Source organism: Mixophyes fleayi, chromosome 8 (assembly GCF_038048845.1).
Source record: "Mixophyes fleayi isolate aMixFle1 chromosome 8, aMixFle1.hap1, whole genome shotgun sequence".
Lineage (NCBI taxonomy): Eukaryota > Metazoa > Chordata > Amphibia > Anura > Limnodynastidae > Mixophyes > Mixophyes fleayi.
The window spans coordinates 73,195,270-73,212,621 of record NC_134409.1 but is presented as its reverse complement, the minus strand read 5'-3'; the positions used below and the strand labels follow the sequence as shown (position 1 = coordinate 73,212,621).

The 17,352-nt window shown below is 40.3% G+C and overlaps 1 protein-coding gene across 7 annotated transcripts in view; it reads left to right on the top strand.

Annotated features, from left to right (window-relative positions):
* PDE4DIP (phosphodiesterase 4D interacting protein) overlaps nt 1-17,352 on the top strand; it is a 309,241-nt gene that overhangs the window by 147,246 nt on the left and 144,643 nt on the right. For 4 of the 7 annotated variants that reach the window (XM_075182733.1, XM_075182729.1, XM_075182732.1 and 1 more), the window contains exons 2-5: nt 481-1,860; nt 10,335-10,472; nt 15,630-15,749; nt 16,909-17,001. In XM_075182733.1, the coding sequence (XP_075038834.1) occupies nt 706-1,860; nt 10,335-10,472; nt 15,630-15,749; nt 16,909-17,001 (1,506 nt within the window). In that variant the 5' untranslated portion in view covers nt 481-705. The remainder of the gene's footprint in view (nt 1-480; nt 1,861-10,334; nt 10,473-15,629; nt 15,750-16,908; nt 17,002-17,352) is intronic. The other 3 variants (XM_075182734.1, XM_075182736.1, XM_075182735.1) reach the window with 1 other exon arrangement.

Genomic DNA, 17,352 nt, shown 5'->3' with positions numbered 1-17,352 from the left:
CTGAGGAGCCTATATACAGATAAGCTGTTATTGTACTTATTTCTGGTATGCACAATTATCTGTTTTTACACCTTAAAGGTGCCATCCTTCCATAACTTATCATTTATATATATATATATATATATATATATAGGATTTGAGTCGATTGCCACTAGCCTCTCCATGAGACATATTCTTTCTTGCCCTTTAATGGAAGAGTAAGCCTCAGCAGGGAGCTACAGATTCATAGTGGGCCATTGTATGAACCTTATCTTACTCCAAGTTAGGTGGTGTTCAACATAAAGGATGGTAAATCACACAAATATGCAGTCATACATTAATTATTTGTTTTTTAAACCACCAGCGTATTGATACTTTTTGCTTGCTTGTGTTAATCATTTAGTTATTTTTAACGTGGAAAGTAAAGGTTGTGCCGCAGTATTAAAATCATTGAAAACTAGTACATTAGATATTAAAATTATCTATCTCTCTTTACTACAGCTAAATATACGATTAACTGAAGACCAAGTAGGGGAAGAACGGATTTTTTCCCCCACATTTTCAACTAAAGTGCTAACAGACCATACAACACAGACTTTTGCTGCCTGAGTTATATATACATATGTCAATGCTCTTCTGATTAAGAGCCATTTAGTGCTGTTATTTGGAGAGTCTTCCATTTCTCTCTAATTTGAGTGGGATTTATAACATTAGAGATAAAATTCAATGTTAGAACTAAAGATGAAGGATGTTTGCAGGATTTGTGGAAGGGAGCTTTGTGGAAACCAGCGCAGATGGATTTTTCACATAACTGCCAAAATTAATATTCAAGTGGTGTTATCTCATGTTTTGGGTAAAGAGATCTTGCGCGATGGTCACCCTGAGTTTGCCTGCAGTAAATGTGCTTTCATGCTAGAACGTTTCTACAAATTTGACACTGTGATTGCGCGCATAGAAGCTCTCTCGATAGAGCGTTTACAGAAGCTCATTTCTGAAAAAGATAGGCTTAAACATTGCCTTGCTAGCCTATACAGAAAAAATAACAGTGAAAATGGCCATGAGGCAAAATCAGAAGAGGACACTGCTAATACTTCAGACCTTCCAAAAGTACAGTACTCATATTCTGCCCTTCTCCAGGAAGACTTTATGTATTCTGGTTTTGAATGTTGGACGGAATTGGAGGATCCCAATCAAGAAGTACAGCAATGTCCACACTCTGAGGGGACAGGATCTGTTCCAAGAAAATGCCATAGTTGTTCTTCTTTAAGAGTATCTGATTCTGACTATGAAGCAGTTTGTAAAGTACCAAGGAAAATTGTCCAAAATGTCTCTTGTGGATATTCATCTACATGCACAAGTACTTTCAATGAACAGATAACAATCTCTCAGACTTCAGAATGTGAGGCTGCGGATGTCAAAGTGTTATTAGATGGAGAAGGTTTGGAACGTTTGTCTTCTGCGCATTCTGTTGAATCCATTCCCGATACCAAGGATCCTGGACTCAACTCTCAGAAAGCTGAAGAAAAATTAAAATCAGTCATTGAGAATCCAAAGTGTCACTGCTCGTCATGTAACTATGTTGTTTGCTCTTCAGCTTATGGAAGCAAATTAGATCTAGCACTTAGCCTTGTTAAAATGTTTGATTACAGACCAATACAGAGCCCAAGAGGAAGCAGAATACCTGTAAAAAGCTGTTCAGTCTTGAAATTCAACAGTATCCTTTCCAGTGGTCAATCAAGCTCATCAAACACAGGTCTTGGATTCCTGGATAGTATAATGGAATCCCCTTCCAAGACTTCTCAAGACTTTATTTCTGTGTTTTCTGATCTTCATGACCTGTGGCACAATGTATATGAAGATTACATTCCACTTTATACACAGGTATATGTTTATTACTAAATAGATTGCTCAAACTTTTCATTTCATTAGTATAAGAAGTTTTATAAATATTACATGTGCAGTATATGTAATCATTGTTTTTCATGACAATTTATGCAGAATTTAGTGTAGTTGTTATTCATATTCTGAAATAACTATTGTTGGCTAAATTTCACAAGTTCAGTGCCTAGTTAATAATTTTTATATACTGTATATCTGTAGAACTTGACTTGTAAATGGCAAGATTTTTATATTGCAGGGGATCCTGTGGATTTGTCTATAGTCTGTTAGTGTCCTTGGACATCAACATATTTTAACTGTAACATGGTGGTGGATCCCCCTTAATAGAGGGCAAATAGATTTGAAGGAGTGCGCATGATGGACCAACCATGTTTGCTGATAACTAGTGTATTGTTCATGGGATCTATTGTCCAGAAAGTTTAAAAAAATTAGAAATAAATAAAAGTAAAATGTTGTTGATGCCTGGGTGATAATGTCAAACACAAAGACATGATTATCAGTGATCAAGTGCCTTTTTCTACAGTTACTGAGGAGCACTGGTAAACAAATTAAAGACAAGGTGAATGCCACTTGCAGTGTGGAGAAAGCTATGAATCATTTTTAAATGTAATATAGCATGTTTTAGGCATATTCTATTTGAATACCTAAATTAAATGTATTGTGAGCTAATCAGACAGGGATTACTGTCTTCTGGGGTAGGCGGCTGCACTTCAGACAGGCCAGCCAAAGATATCACACCAGTCAATTGTTTTGGTTTGACTAGCCACAGTTAGTTTTATTTTCCATAAAAGTAAACAAACAGAAACAAAATCGTTCCTGGCACTAACTAAACATACAGGAACACCCTCTCTCAAGTGAGGGACCTTGTGTGCCACACACATACAAAATTTATTTGCAGTGTCTCTCAGGATCATCTAACCTCCTGCCCACACTGTGAGAGCCAAGCAGCTTTTTGTCAGCACCTTGCAGGTGCAACTCCTGATTAGTCTGCTGTGAGACTGGGAGATCAGAAGACCCGGATTGAGCCTTATGTATGGAGCCCACCCCTCTATCTCCATACATAACCACTGGGACCCTTACCAACTTTTCCTGAAGCTGAATACACTCTTTAGGAAGCTCCTTCCCATAGAAGACAATCTCCCTGGAGTTTTAGAGCATACAAGACAGAAAGCCTGGGACATATACCTCTGCCATTCACCACTGGCTCAGTGTTCCTCTTACATTATAAAGATAGGAAGTATACACTGATCTATAAAATATAAATATGTATTTTTCCAATAATAGTTCCAAAACCTTGACGTGTACCTACCCAGTTGATTAAGATGAGGGAAAAAATAGAGCTACATTTTTTCATTTGTACTCTTGGTTTCAGCCTTATCATTTGCATCAGCTACAGGGCAGTTTAAGTGCCGACTGATAGTGATGACTGACACGACTTCGTTTTTATTTAAAAACTACAGTTATGCGTGCCACAGAACATGTGTATGCAAGTAAGATACACTGTAAAAATGCCATGTATGTACAGTATGCATTGAAACCATTATGATTTATGTATTTTATGTAAAAAATCTTTTTTCTATACAAACCTTATTTATATTAATGATGATAGTGTTATTAGTTGTTCATTTATTTTATAATATCATATGACATGACCTTATCTTGCATATATGCCTGTATATATACTGCAGTCTGTTCTGCAGTATATATACAGTGTGGCAAGAGCCCGCTACTGCTGAAGCACACGCGAACAACTTCTTCCTTTTTATGTAGTTTTATTGTCAGGATGGTAAATGTTTTGACACTGTACAGATTTCACAGCAATACTTGGAGACCCTAAACGCTAGCTAGACATAGCTCAGCTCTCTCAAGACCAGCCAGCTTACCCAAAGTTGATCTCAGTGCACAAATGATATAAACAAGCTTTTATACCTGATACTCCTCCCCCAGCCTGAGCTTGATGGACAGGTGACACACCCACCGTCTCTTTAAAAGGAAATGCCCATCACTGGCTCTGTAATTCAAACAGACACACCCTGTCTGTTTGCTGAGAGGAAGGATTTCAAGTCATGTAAGTTAAACCAAATTTAAACTATTGCTTTTCATACATAGGTCTTTACATTCAATCTAGGTGCATAACTGCACAAATGTTTTACTCTACTTCCCTGCTTTCTCTGCATATTGCCAGCTAAATGCCTCCTTTTGTTACATATCCCCCACCCTAGCGTCTCCAAGTAGGGGGACGCGGACTTCGCGAGGAGCGCATATTTTCGTGACAACGCATCTGCATTTTTGTGTAGAATCCCGGGTCTATGCTCTACTGAGAACTTGAAAGGTTGCAGTGCCAAGAACCAGCGGGTTACCTTGGCATTTACCTCCCGGTTGTTCTGCATCCATCTCAATGGTGCATGGTCTGTTATTAAGGTGAACTCTCTGCCTAGGAGATAATAGCGCAGAGCTTCTGTAGCCCATTTTATGGCGAGACATTCTTTCTCCACAGTGGCATATTTTTGTTCCCTTGGAAGCAACTTACGGCTTAGGTACAGGACAGGATTTTCTACTCCATTCTTCTCCTGTGACAGGACTGCACCTAAGCCAACACCAGAAGCATCAGTTTGGAGGAAGAACCTCCGGGTACAATCCGGTGCTTGTAGAACTGGGGAGGAACAAAGAGCTAACCGAAGATCAGACCAGGCGGTTTCTGCAGAGTCAGACCAGGTTAATCTATCTGGACAACTTTTTTTTAACATGTCCGTTAGTGGAGCAGCTCTAGTGGTGAAGTGGCTTACAAACCGCCTGTAGTAACCTACTAAGCCTAAAAAGGTTCTTAACGGTGACTTTTTCTCTGGTCTTGCCCAATTTTTGACTGACCATTAATTGTTCTACTTTTTCCCCCTGCACATTATCAACTCTATACAGGAAATTATTTTTAACAATAAAATATGGTATACCTTCTGCAGGCTGGGCGGCTTTCGCCACCCCATTTACCTCAGTCACACTTTTAAAGGCATGTTCCAAAGTGGCATCATTAAGTTGGTCTTGAGCAAAGTCCTGCAGAGGGAACAAAATTGGTATTGCAGACCAGTCCGTATCCTCACTGACAGGCGGGGTGGGCTCATCTGCGACATCACCGACCAATGCTAGTTTGGACTGTCCATTTTTCTCCGCAGGTGGATGCTTTTTTGGAACTCCTGCTGTGACTCCCAGGATGGCATTCCGGTTTGGCGGTTTCCAAAGATCGATGTCCAGATGTTGTGGATCTTTAGGCGGTTCCTTTAAGACCGGGCTTCCGACCGTTGCATCAGTTGCCGGCATGTCTGGCCGGATCCGCTCACCGAGGACGTCATTAAACAGTGGGAAGTCTCGCCCCAAAATGAGTGGATATGGGAGTTTAGGTGCTATGGCAGCTACCACCATAACAGTTTTGTCTTTGAGTGTGACTGGTAGTATTGTTCTTTCATACTCCTCTGTCGTGCCATGTACGCAAAGAACCTTCACCTTGGGCAACCGAGAAGTTATGGTTTTGGGCAAGGCAGAGCTGGAAACCAATGAGAGTTCACTCCCCGAGTCAACCAAGGCCAGAACAAAGTTCTGGTTGATTAGCACAGTCACCCGGAACAAACAAGGACTTCCTGATGTGGGACTCATGGTAAAACAGCTTTGAAAAGCAGGCCCAATATGTGCCACGGAACAGTCCATGGGTTCCGGTAGTTTAGAACACTTTGCCTTAAAGGGGCCTGGCTCACCACATTCAAAACACTTCAGATTAGACGGCTTTGCACCTGGCCCTCTGTCCGTAGCAAGGATTGTCAAACCTGGCTTTTGGCGTGGCAGCGGCTTTGGCACAACTGCAGGTTCTTTAGTCATTTGCTGTAGTGCACAAAACCTTTCTACCACGGTGGCAAGCTCTTCATAAGTTTGTGGGTCTGATTGCAAAACCCACCTTTGCAAATCGCGGTTCAGTCCCCGGATGCAGTGATCTATCGCCAGAACTTCAATAATCCGAGAAGGCGAATTCTCCTCAGGCTGCAGCCATTTCTTTAAAATTTTAGAAAGCTCAGCCACTTGCGCTCTGATCGTTTTTTCTTTAACATAGCGCCATTGGTGATAGCGCTGGGCTCGGCCTGGCCCAGAAACTCCAATGCGAGCCAATATCTCAGACTTTAGGCACAGATAGTCAGAGGCCCGTTCCTCATCTAGATCCATATAAGCTCGCTGAACTTCACCAGTCAGATATGGCGCCAGCCTCTCAGCCCATTTTGCCCTTTTTGCAAGTCTCTCAAAGGACACCAGATATGCTTCTATGTCATCACCTGGCGACATTTTCTGTAGAACAGGACCAAGTGATTCATTTCTGTCATGTCTCACCTGGCTTAACTCTTCTCTTAAGAGCCTTGTGTTTTCCACATGTTTCTCGGCAACTCGTAGCATCTGAGCTTGCTGCTGTTGCTGCGCAGCGGCCACATTCACGAGAGTTCTCAGTACTTCCTCCATGTTGACGTCTGCGCGGGTTGGGTAGCGGAAACTTGCTTCCCGGAGTATCCCACTTCTGACACCACTTGTGGCAAGAGCCCGCTACTGCTGAAGCACACGCGTACAACTTCTTCCTTTTTATGTAGTTTTATTGTCAGGATGGTATATGTTTTGACACCATACAGATTTCACAGCAATTCTTGGAGACCCTAAACGCTAGCTAGACATAGCTCAGCTCTCTCAAGACCAGCCAGCTTAACCAGCGTTGATCTCAGTGCACAAATGATATAAACAAGCTTTTATACCTGATACTCCTCCCCCAGCCTTAGCTTGATGGACAGGTGACACACCCACCGTCTCTTTAAAAGGAAACGCCCATCACTGGCTCTGTAATTCAAACAGACACACCCTGTCTATTTGCTGAGAGGAAGGATTTCAAGTCATGTAAGTTAAACCAAATTTAAACTATTGCTTTTCATACATAGGTCTTTACATTCAATCTAGGTGCATAACTGCACAAATGTTTTACTCTACTTCCCTGCTTTCTCTGCATATTGCCAGCTAAATGCCTTCTTTTGTTACAACAGGCATACCGGTATATATGGCAACACATATGGTTATCATATGGCAAGTAACATTTACGCAGAGCGCGCTTCCACTCAGATTCACATCTAAACTAACGAGCAAGTTGCATTCTTAGTTGAATCAGGCATTGACTGATTAGTGCCTCTTGTGTCATGTAATTTTTAATAAAGTCATTTCAATTGGACTATTATGTGTTTCAGTTTTGCCATTGCTCTATATTTTCTGCTTTGTAAGGTAAGGTTCTGTTTTGCATTTTAAAATATATTTATAGTGCCTGGCAATGCAAATTCTTGTGGGAATGTTTTCCAAAGTTTCCTTTTTATTTACTGCAAAGAACCCTATTCAGAGTTGCAAATGTCCAGTTGTGATTGCTGGTTCTCTTGTATAGATCTGATACAGAAATTTGATAAATATTGTGTTGTGTAAGCCAGGAATTAGTTGGGCCTTTGTTAAAGTTGGACGCATTTGCGCTATGAGCATAAGCGTAAAATATTTGTAGCAAAACAAGTATATTGATGTATGTTGAGTACAATATGGTTTGACACTGTTAGTAGTAAAGACCAAAGTCTCATTGCCCTATTTAATACAACATAATAATGTAATGTAGTGTCATATACACAAGAGAATATCTTCACTGTTATTTAATAAATGTGAAAGTCACATTTACAACATAAAATATAATAAAATACAAACACTTGATATAATATAGTCCTGATGGTAATGAATTAAGTACAATCAGCTGGAGAGGTCAATAAGTAAACATCAAATCAGAAGAGGCTACACGTTGATTATCCTCATTATTGCGCATTGGCAGAGAGCACATCCATATTTTTACAGACCCTTTGCTAGAGACCTCTTGGTAAACTGCACAGCCTCATTTGCAGATACCATGTGGAAAATTGCTGAGACAGCATCTGTGTTATAGCCTGTTGAAGTTTCTGTCTGTTGACAGCTTTTGTGTTTTTCAAGACCAAAACCTTCTCATAGATGGTAATAGAAACATTGACAGCTGCAGACAATAAAATAACAAAATACATTTTGTTAATGGTGTGAATGATGCAAGAAACATCAATTGATTAAAACTGATGTAAATCACAGACTTACTAATTAGTGGCTATATAGCCCTGCAATATTTGTATTTTTCAAAACACAGATACAATATTTTTTCAGTAAATTGCTTTTCAATTTAACATTTTCCACATGAGAATACAATTTGTATAAAGTTAGCTATTCAAGCCAAATTTCATGATTGATATGTAGATAATTCAACTGAGTAGTTTCTGTTTCTTTTATGGTATAAAAAGTTAAACTAAGTATAATAATGTAGCTTAGTTGTACAGTACACCTTCTAATCTAGCTCTACAACAACTGTGTTGCTGGTACTAACTGAATTAGTTTTCCCTGGTAACAAGACAATACCATCTGGACAAGTCAGACGGCATGGAGATAATTCAGTATAATAACATATTACTCTGTCTCAAACCATGTACATTATACTTTTTTGAAAAGTCCAGTGCAAATCATATTTATCCTGGGCTTGTATTGGTGCTTAAGCTTTAAAAAAAAAAGGAGGATATTAGATGTGTATACTAAAACACAGCTGTGGTCCACGTTTCGGTTTTGCAGTAGGTGCAGTGATATTCTGCGAGGCAAACTGCAGCCCCATGAAACAGAATATTATTTGGTAAAACTTTTACTGTAACACAATAAAAACAATAAACACAATTTATTGGAAACTTGCCATCTCCTATACCATTTTAAAAGTTTCCAAAATACCCCCACCGTCTAACTTTTGTAAATGTTGTATAAATACAACTTTATTTCTGTAAATGTATTATATAAGTCACTATGCCTGTATGCATTTTTTTTTTATCTACTGTTTAGTACTCCCTCTGTGTTCTACCAGCCACCATCCAGTCCCACTAGCTTCTATTGTTTCAGCTTTGCCATCTCCCTTTAAATTATAAAACGTCACAAGCAGGACTCTCTAACCTCTGTTTCATGTCTGCAGCTTCTCTGTCAACCTTGTGTGTCCTTGTTTTGTTCTGGGTTTTTTTTTAAATAAAATTTGTTATATGGACTATCAGACGATGCCTTATAAATAAACAATGGTGATGATATAATAATTCCCTCAAGATTCATTTAACTTTTTATATTTTTTCAGTGTTACCAGTTATAAACATGACGTATATCAGTTTAATGCTACACAAGTTTGTTCCATGTCAGACATTCAAATTCTCTTAATGGCATTAGTGCAATTAGTTAATTTTCAGCTTTGTTCTAAATTGCTTTTAAGCTGATGCTAATGGGTTGCTATGGAAGCACAGTCCCATAATACACTGGATGATGTAGATTAATTATGTGAAGGAAACCTTCAGTGATATCTGAACTAATGCTAAGTGCACACACAGTGCATTACAATCTGTCATCTAGATTGTAAGACAACCAACAACTGTAAAGGTTCTGCTATTGATGGTGCTTATCCATCTCTACAGTATTTGTGTCCATGCAAATTTATGGGCTTGCCTGTCATGTACATGTTATGCTTGCTGCTCTTGCCAACAGGAGCTACTCTCAGGTACTGCAGGTGAAGGAGAACAGAACCCTGTTTATTGCCATAAATGAACAGAAACAGGTTGGCAAGATCACAATATCATTCACAGTAAAAGTAATAGGTAACGCCTCAGCAGGTCAGAGTGCTACACTGTTATGCATAAGAATGTGTTCTGGATGGATATTTTATAAAGGGAAACACATGGGAAAATGAGGGAATACATGAGATTAATGAATATATGGCTAAGGAAATGAAGTTCACTGAAAGTATCAGATTATATAAGTTTCTATGACTCTGGGTAAAGCAACAGCTTACCTTTTATGCATTGTTTGGTGCAGTGTTATGTCTAAGCATTGCTAGCCTGTATCCTCCCTTTGACGGGCCCTGCTTATTAAATCACCATGGCTTTGGAATGCAAGTTTTCCCAGTCATTACATAGAAATTTAAGTTTGCAAAATTGACATGTCCTTAAAGTTCAATCCTTAATCTTTACAAATCCTTAATGGGAAGGAGGTGAAAACAAAGCCTTCTATTCTAACTTGCCCGTGGATTTAATATTGTTATTCTTGTGCAAATGAGAGACCTATGGTTATATATTGTATGTAACTGATCTGGGTTTAAAATATGAATTCATTTGTTCTTGGTGCCCATCTTTGCCTTACTTGGAATCCTCACAAGTCTGTTAACTAGCTAAATAAATGACAGTCCTGGATTTGACTTAAAAATCAGCCCGCTTGTGATTTGAAAGCACACTGGCACAGTCTTCAAGTTTGTGTGAGCTTCACTTTTCGTTTAATTAAGCATTTTATCCATTTGGGCTATTGATATATTTTATTCCCATTTTCAGAAACTGAATGAAAAAAAGGGCCATGATGCAACACAGTATGATATTTCACTTGAGCAGCAGGTCTATAAGCTACAGAAATCTGAGATGGAGGTTCAAACTCTTCAGGAAAAAATGCAGAAGTCGCAGGACTTTATCCAGGTATGTGTGGTGTCTATGGTACTTCTTTATTCCGTTTTTAATTGAGTTTGCATAGGTTACAGTGAACGACTAGGAAATTAATACATCACAAGGACAATGGGAATAGAGAATGAAATACAATTATTTCTATTCTGTTTTTATATTTATTATTGAATGCATACAAGAAACAGAATCCTTTAGAAGTTTTATTGGGTTATGAAACCAGAATTAAAGTTATATTTAAGCTTCAATAGACCAGGCTTGTATCATTGTGGGTTGGTGAAACTTGATTATATTATCCCACCCATCCAGTGTCGGACTCGGGCACGAAGGACCCACCGGGGGACTGCAATGCTATGGGCCCACCAGAAGGGGTGTGGTCAGCCATCAAAAAGGCGAGACCAGACACTAGAGGTGGAGTGGTCAGCCCACGAAGGACACCTAGCACCAAAGTGTAGTATATAAAGAATGCAGTGTGTATATAAAAAGTACACAGTATTGACCTGCCCCTTATAGAACAGTCACCAAAAATCGGGATTATCCCACTAGACTCAGAACATTTGACAGACTGTCCTACCTGTTTTTGTCACCACCTGGGGCTGCTGGTTACTTTAGTTGCGGCTTGTCTGGATTCTGGAATGTTGGGCGCCCTATTTGGAAAAAAAATGGGTACATTTAGAAAATACCAACTAGCCCTGGTGTTAAATCAATAGGACCCACAATTAATACTTAGGTCTTCCTCCAGCCCCAACATTAAAGTAATAGTATTCCCATTTAGTTACCTGCTTCCCCCACCAACAAAGAGGGGAGCGATCAGGGTCGGGGCCTACGGGGGGATAGCCTGGCCCACCGGCGGCCCAGTCCGACCCTGCACCCATCCATTGATGAAAGCAGTATCACCCTAACTCCACAAATGAAGAGAAGTCTTTGGCTCCAATAGAAATTGTAAGAGACACTTATAGTCATATTTATCAAAGGTCAATTATGACAAAATCTATATTTAGTGATTTTCATGGCGATTTGCAGTTCACTTAATCTACTAAAGGCATACCACCATGTGAATACAGAAAGCAAAAAAAAAGGGAGACGGAACATCAAGAGGATTGAGGGGGGGAGGGGTGTAGGGTACACAAAAGCACACTTGTTGCAAAATATATAGAAATGGCATCAAATAGCTCAGAAAACATATCCGGGAAAAACATAGCCATATAAGCAGAGCAAACTCTTGGGGAAGGTTGGAGAGGGAAGAGTAGTATCATTAGTTACAAACTCACACCAACTAAATCACTTGATTAGGGTCGAGGAAGTGGTGGTAGATGTCTCCACTTTTTAATACTTCCCAAAAAAAAAATAATGACCATACATCTCAAAATCACAGAAAATATTGATTTTTGCATTGTAGTAGAGTAGGGGGAATCTATTTAAAGGTGATTTGCAAAATCCCCATGAAAATTTCCAAAAACAATCTCACTAGTTTCAGACAGTCAAGATTGCCTGATAATCTGTGAGATGAGTAAGATTTCCTATTCATTTTAAAGGAAAATGTATTTGAATTTGTGCAGAAAGCCCTTAGATTTGCATTGGTGATTGAAGTGATTTGCTTGTGATTAGCTGAGCTTCTCCCATTTATTTCTAATGACAATGCTTTTCAACAGGCTTTCTGCTCCTATTGAAATACATTTTCTATTCTAATGAATGGGAATAAACTGATTTTGCAGAGTAAAGTTACATCAAATAACCTGATTTAAAAATAAATCAGAGAGTTTGGGGAATTAATAATCAATTCTCTGAATAAAAACACCCATTGATAGATCACTCTATAATGTGCCATATTCTGTTTTTCCATGGTTCATTCAGGCAGATGCTTTGTGTGCCATTTGTTAGATTTTTGTGACTCAAATGGGCATTTCTATGAAACAATCATATCAAAGTATTGCCTAATATTACATTTGGACCACTCCTAATTCATTTGAATTTGACTTTGCTTCTTTCTTAATTTACAAGTCAAATTAAATTTTTATGTAACTCAATATTAAGGAGGCATTGGGACTGTTTTTTTATTTGAAGTGTGGAAATTTCTACTACCCATTGCATATATTTGTAGATTATTTTTTACTGTGGGCATGTCAGTCGCTGTCTCCGCACTGATACTTGGTGCAGGAGACGGACGCCTGCACCTTCCAAGCAACCACGTCCTGTTGCCTAGCAGCGGGACGCTATCTCTGCTCACCTGTCTGCAGCCAGCATGTCTTACCGCCAAAATCTCCCTAACCCTATCAGGAGGCACCTTAGGGTATATAAGGCAGCCTCTGACACATGTCCAGTGCCAGAGTATTTGGTCTTCAGCCTTGCTCCAGCTTTTGTTCCTGTGTTGCTGTTATTTGGATTCTGACCCCGGCTTGTTCCTGACTGCTCCTTTGGTTCCTGATTCTGGCTTAGAGTGATATTTGGTATTGACCCGGCTTCCTGACCATTCTCCTGCTTCTGATTTGGCTATATCTGTTCCTCTGGTTTTGACCCGGCTTGCTGACTACTCTTCCATCCTGCATCCTGGTGGGCTGTCACCGCTGCCTCAATTGTTACCTCGCCAGCTGACTGATACTGAGGGCCGCGACCTGCATGTCCCTTGCAGCGAAGTCCATACCTCCTTGTGGGGGTTCCTGGTGAAAACCAGGGGCGTGTTAGACTCCGCGTCTCAGTACTCAGTAGCGCCATCTGCTGGTAGGTATCATCAATTCCACCTAGTGATTCTGACAGGGCATTTGCATTATTTCATAAATGAGCCCCAGTGCGTACATGCTTTCAGAGATTCAGCAGAGTAACTCAACTGTTACATGCATCTGTTTTTAACAAATTCTGCTGGTTTTATAATGCAGAATTAGTAAATCAACAAAACTCACCATCTATAAATGGTGCTGGATGGGGAGTGTAAGAGACAGGACCATTCACAAGCCACAATCTCTAGATTGTGGATGTGGCTTGTTATTGTTCCTCTCGCTCACAACCCCTCCCCATAGGTTTTCGTCTGGGGCTGTGAGAGAAACTGAAGAGCCCTGTGACAAACCGCTGCACGGAACAACCTCCAGGGTTCAGGGACAGGAAAACAGGACGAAATAGATGGACAAGATATAGGCACATTATAGGGAAAAAACAGCTAGAGTCTGCAAGAGACCTAGAACTTGGGAGAAAATTTATATTTCGTCAAGACAATGACCCAAAGCAGTACAGTAAAAGTAACATTGGAGTGGCTTAAATACAAAAAATAAAAGGCCTGGGATGGCACAGTCAAGGTCCAGACCTTAATCTGATCAATAATTTGTGGAATGATTGGAAAAGTTCCATTCACTAGTTCCCTATTCAATCTGACAGAACTTGAGCAATGTTGCAAAAGTAAAATGAGTGTAAATTGCAGTATCCAGATGTGCAAAGCTGGTACATACTTACTCAAAAAGACTAGCATGTATTAAGTATTATATACTTGTCACCATTTATTGTCTATTTTGTAATTGATATTTGTAGCTTTTTTAAAAAATGTCACATTTACAGAATTTTTTGTAGTAGTACAAATCAGTTTCCCACCTTAAGGGGGTCCAGTGCCTCTGACATTTGGGGCAATCACAAAGTGTTCAGCACAGATATTGTCTTACAGGGCCCCACGGTATGCAGGAGGATTTACTGGAGAATCTAGGATTTGAGGCGGGACTCTATCAAATTGTGCTGCAAGGGCATGTCTAACTTGCAATTAATGGAAAAATTGGGAGTTAGGCATCGAAAACTCAGCCCTCCACTGATCAAATGAATGTAAATAGTTATCCATAAATAACTGCCCAATGGTATGAATCACCAGTCCTTCACCACAACACAATTCCCGCCAATTTAACCAGTTCCTAAAACCCAAAATTAAACCACAGGTGAGTGTCCAGGTCCCGCCTTTCACCCCCCAAAAGAGCATGTGCAACTGACCAAACTGCGGATGCCTGTTGCATAATAGGGGCCACATTAAGAGGCCTCTGGCTTGGAAGGAGAACCTGTAGTGGTCCCAGTGAGGGGTCCCTGTGCTTGCCCAGAAAGTGTCTCAGGGAGATACCTGGTGGATCACTCAACCAAGGAACTAGATGAGTAAGTTGGGAAGCCAGTTAATACATTTGGAGTTTGGGAAGAGCTAGACCCTCAGTGTGTTTGGACCTACAGAGCGTGCTAAAGCGAACTCTCACTCTCTTACTATCCCCATACCAGGGATATCAGGTAGCTATTAATATTTCGGAACACCTGCATCTGCAAATATACAGGGCAGTGCTGAAGCGGGTAGAAATACCTGGGCTGAATGACCATTTTTGTTAGGTCACTGTAAGGGAGAGTTTTTGCCAAGAGTGACACTTGGTTTTTGAATATTCAGTTACCGGATCAATATTGAGTTTGACATAGTCAGAGGCGAGTGCAGTCACCCAGATTCCCAAATACTAGAACTTATCAGTACACATCAATGAATGATCAGGAGGCAGTGGTGGGCAGAACCTGCTAGCACAGTGGAAAAAGAATGGATTTGCTCCAGTTTATTCTGAGGCCTGAAAAGCTCCAGAAGTTATCGACTGCCTGAAGAAGGTGAGCCACATAAATATCTGAATCTTGCAGGAAAATTAGCATATCATCTGCGTATAGTGCTATTCTGTGCATTACCCTCCCCATCTTAAGACCCTAATGTTAGGGTGAGAGCGTATAAGGCAGGCTAAAGGCTCTATTGCTAGTGCACACATGGCAGGGAATAAGGAATGGTCCTGATGATTTCCCCTCCTCAGGCAGTTGTGTTTCCTTTAAAACAGATTCTGGCTGCTGGTGCAGAATAAAGTAGCGTAACCAAACTATTGAACACCAATACCAAAACAGTCCAGCACATGTACAGTTACAATTTAATAGCCAATTGAACTAAGGTTGAGAACTCATGTATGCCATTATATATTAAACATGTATCACTTTCATAGCCATTAATATTTGTTGTTTACTTTGGATTTTTGATGTATGCAGTTTAATTTATGGAATTTGATTATATTTATAAATAAGCATTGCATGCAAATACAATAATTATATCATGGTGTTCACCAAAATAATAATGATAGTCCACTGTCATTCTTTTGGTGTCCTAGTTATTTTTGCTTCTGTCTTACCTCTCTAACACATTAGACACTGCAGGAGAATCAGCACCAGTTGACAGCTAGGTTGAACACTGCAGAGGAATTAGCACACAGTCAAGAATGCATATTGCAGAGCTTAAAGGAGACTCTTCAGAACAGAGACCATGAGGTAAGTCAACTGTTAAAAGATTTTTCGCAACTTGCAAAACGTGACTTTATTTTTAATCTTACACTATTCAAAAACTGTGTTAGAATTATATACAGCAATAAAAGATATTTAAAGTGCACCTCATTAAGTTGTCCTTAATAAGAACCTGCTCTTCGTCTTCAGGGAACTGTTAAATGAAAATTGGCGTACAGTGTATCTCCACTGCTCAGGGCCGGATTAATCCTAGGGCTAACTGGGCTACGGCCCAGGGGCCTCGGGCATCCAGGGGGCCCTTAAAAGTGCTCAGCAGCATTATTGATCGGTCGGGGGCGGGGACACTCCCGGCACGATCAATGCTACTGAGCACTTTCACTGCGGTCCTTCCCTGGCGCACTGTAGTCTCCTTACTGAGGAGATCTCGTGAGTCTCACTCTCACGAGATCTTCTCAGCAAAGAGCGTACAGCGCGCCGGTGAAGAACTGCAATGCCAGGAGGAGGTAAGTGCCTTGGGGGTGGCTCGGCTCACCGGGGGGGCGGCTCGGATCACGGGGGGGCTCTCACGGCGGAATGGAGGCCCCCTTAGCCCAGGGGCCTCCATTCCCTTACTCCGGCCCTGCCACTGCTTCACGCCCTGAGTAGGTGTCTCCGAAACAGGCTCCCATTGCAGCCAAGAGGCATTTCTACCATTCAGGAGACCAGTAGCTGTACTCCCGGCATACCTATGTCTGTTATTTTAACTTTTTGCAATTAAGTCATTAAGGTTTGGGCTTTACTTAAAATTTGGGATTAGAGCTATATTTGGAGGCTTCTTTGGGGGAATGTGCATAGGCAGGATTAGGGTAGGGCTAAGTAAACCCCTGACCCTAACAACTTAATTTATTTTGTTTATGTATTTTTGAGTGTCCAGACAGCTGGTTTCAGGAACAATACATACTGGGCTGAATGCCAAGTATGCCACCTGTCATGCAACAACTGTAGAGGATTTATAGCTTCACTATTTCTGCATGTGACTTGTTTTGTTTTTTTGTAATTTAATTGCAAGTTAAGTGGCCTGTATACATATACTTCTCAAGGGTGAACACAACATGCAAATCTGAAAATATTTTTTATATTGATGTCTATCTGCTACTTACTTCTATTTTAGAATGTACTGGTAAATATTTTCCTGTAATTTTTTTAGGTTTTGGAACTGTACCAAATAATAGACGATCACAGTAACACTATTGCTAAACTGCAGGATATGTTATTGAAAAGTCAAAGTGAACATTTACAGGTAAGTAATATTATATACATAAGTGTATCCACTGCATGTTGGGTTTCCAGGTGCCATGGCATTTCTCAGGAGAGTCCTCATTTTTACCACTGAAGCTTTTAACTCAAAGGGACTGATGGCACAGTGAGTACCATGCCAGTTTGCGTTTCATAAATTGCATGAATCTGCTCTGTGCATGCTCAAAAAGAGGCCACATTAATATGTGGCATTTCAGAGTGGCTTACATCTGACACTTGTGCCTTCTTACACCTAAAAAGGTGAAACTGGAGAGGGATTTGGAGTGCAAATGTAGCCCAAGTACAGTAAGGGCATGTTCACACAAATGCAGGTCATGCAAACCTGTAGATGTGT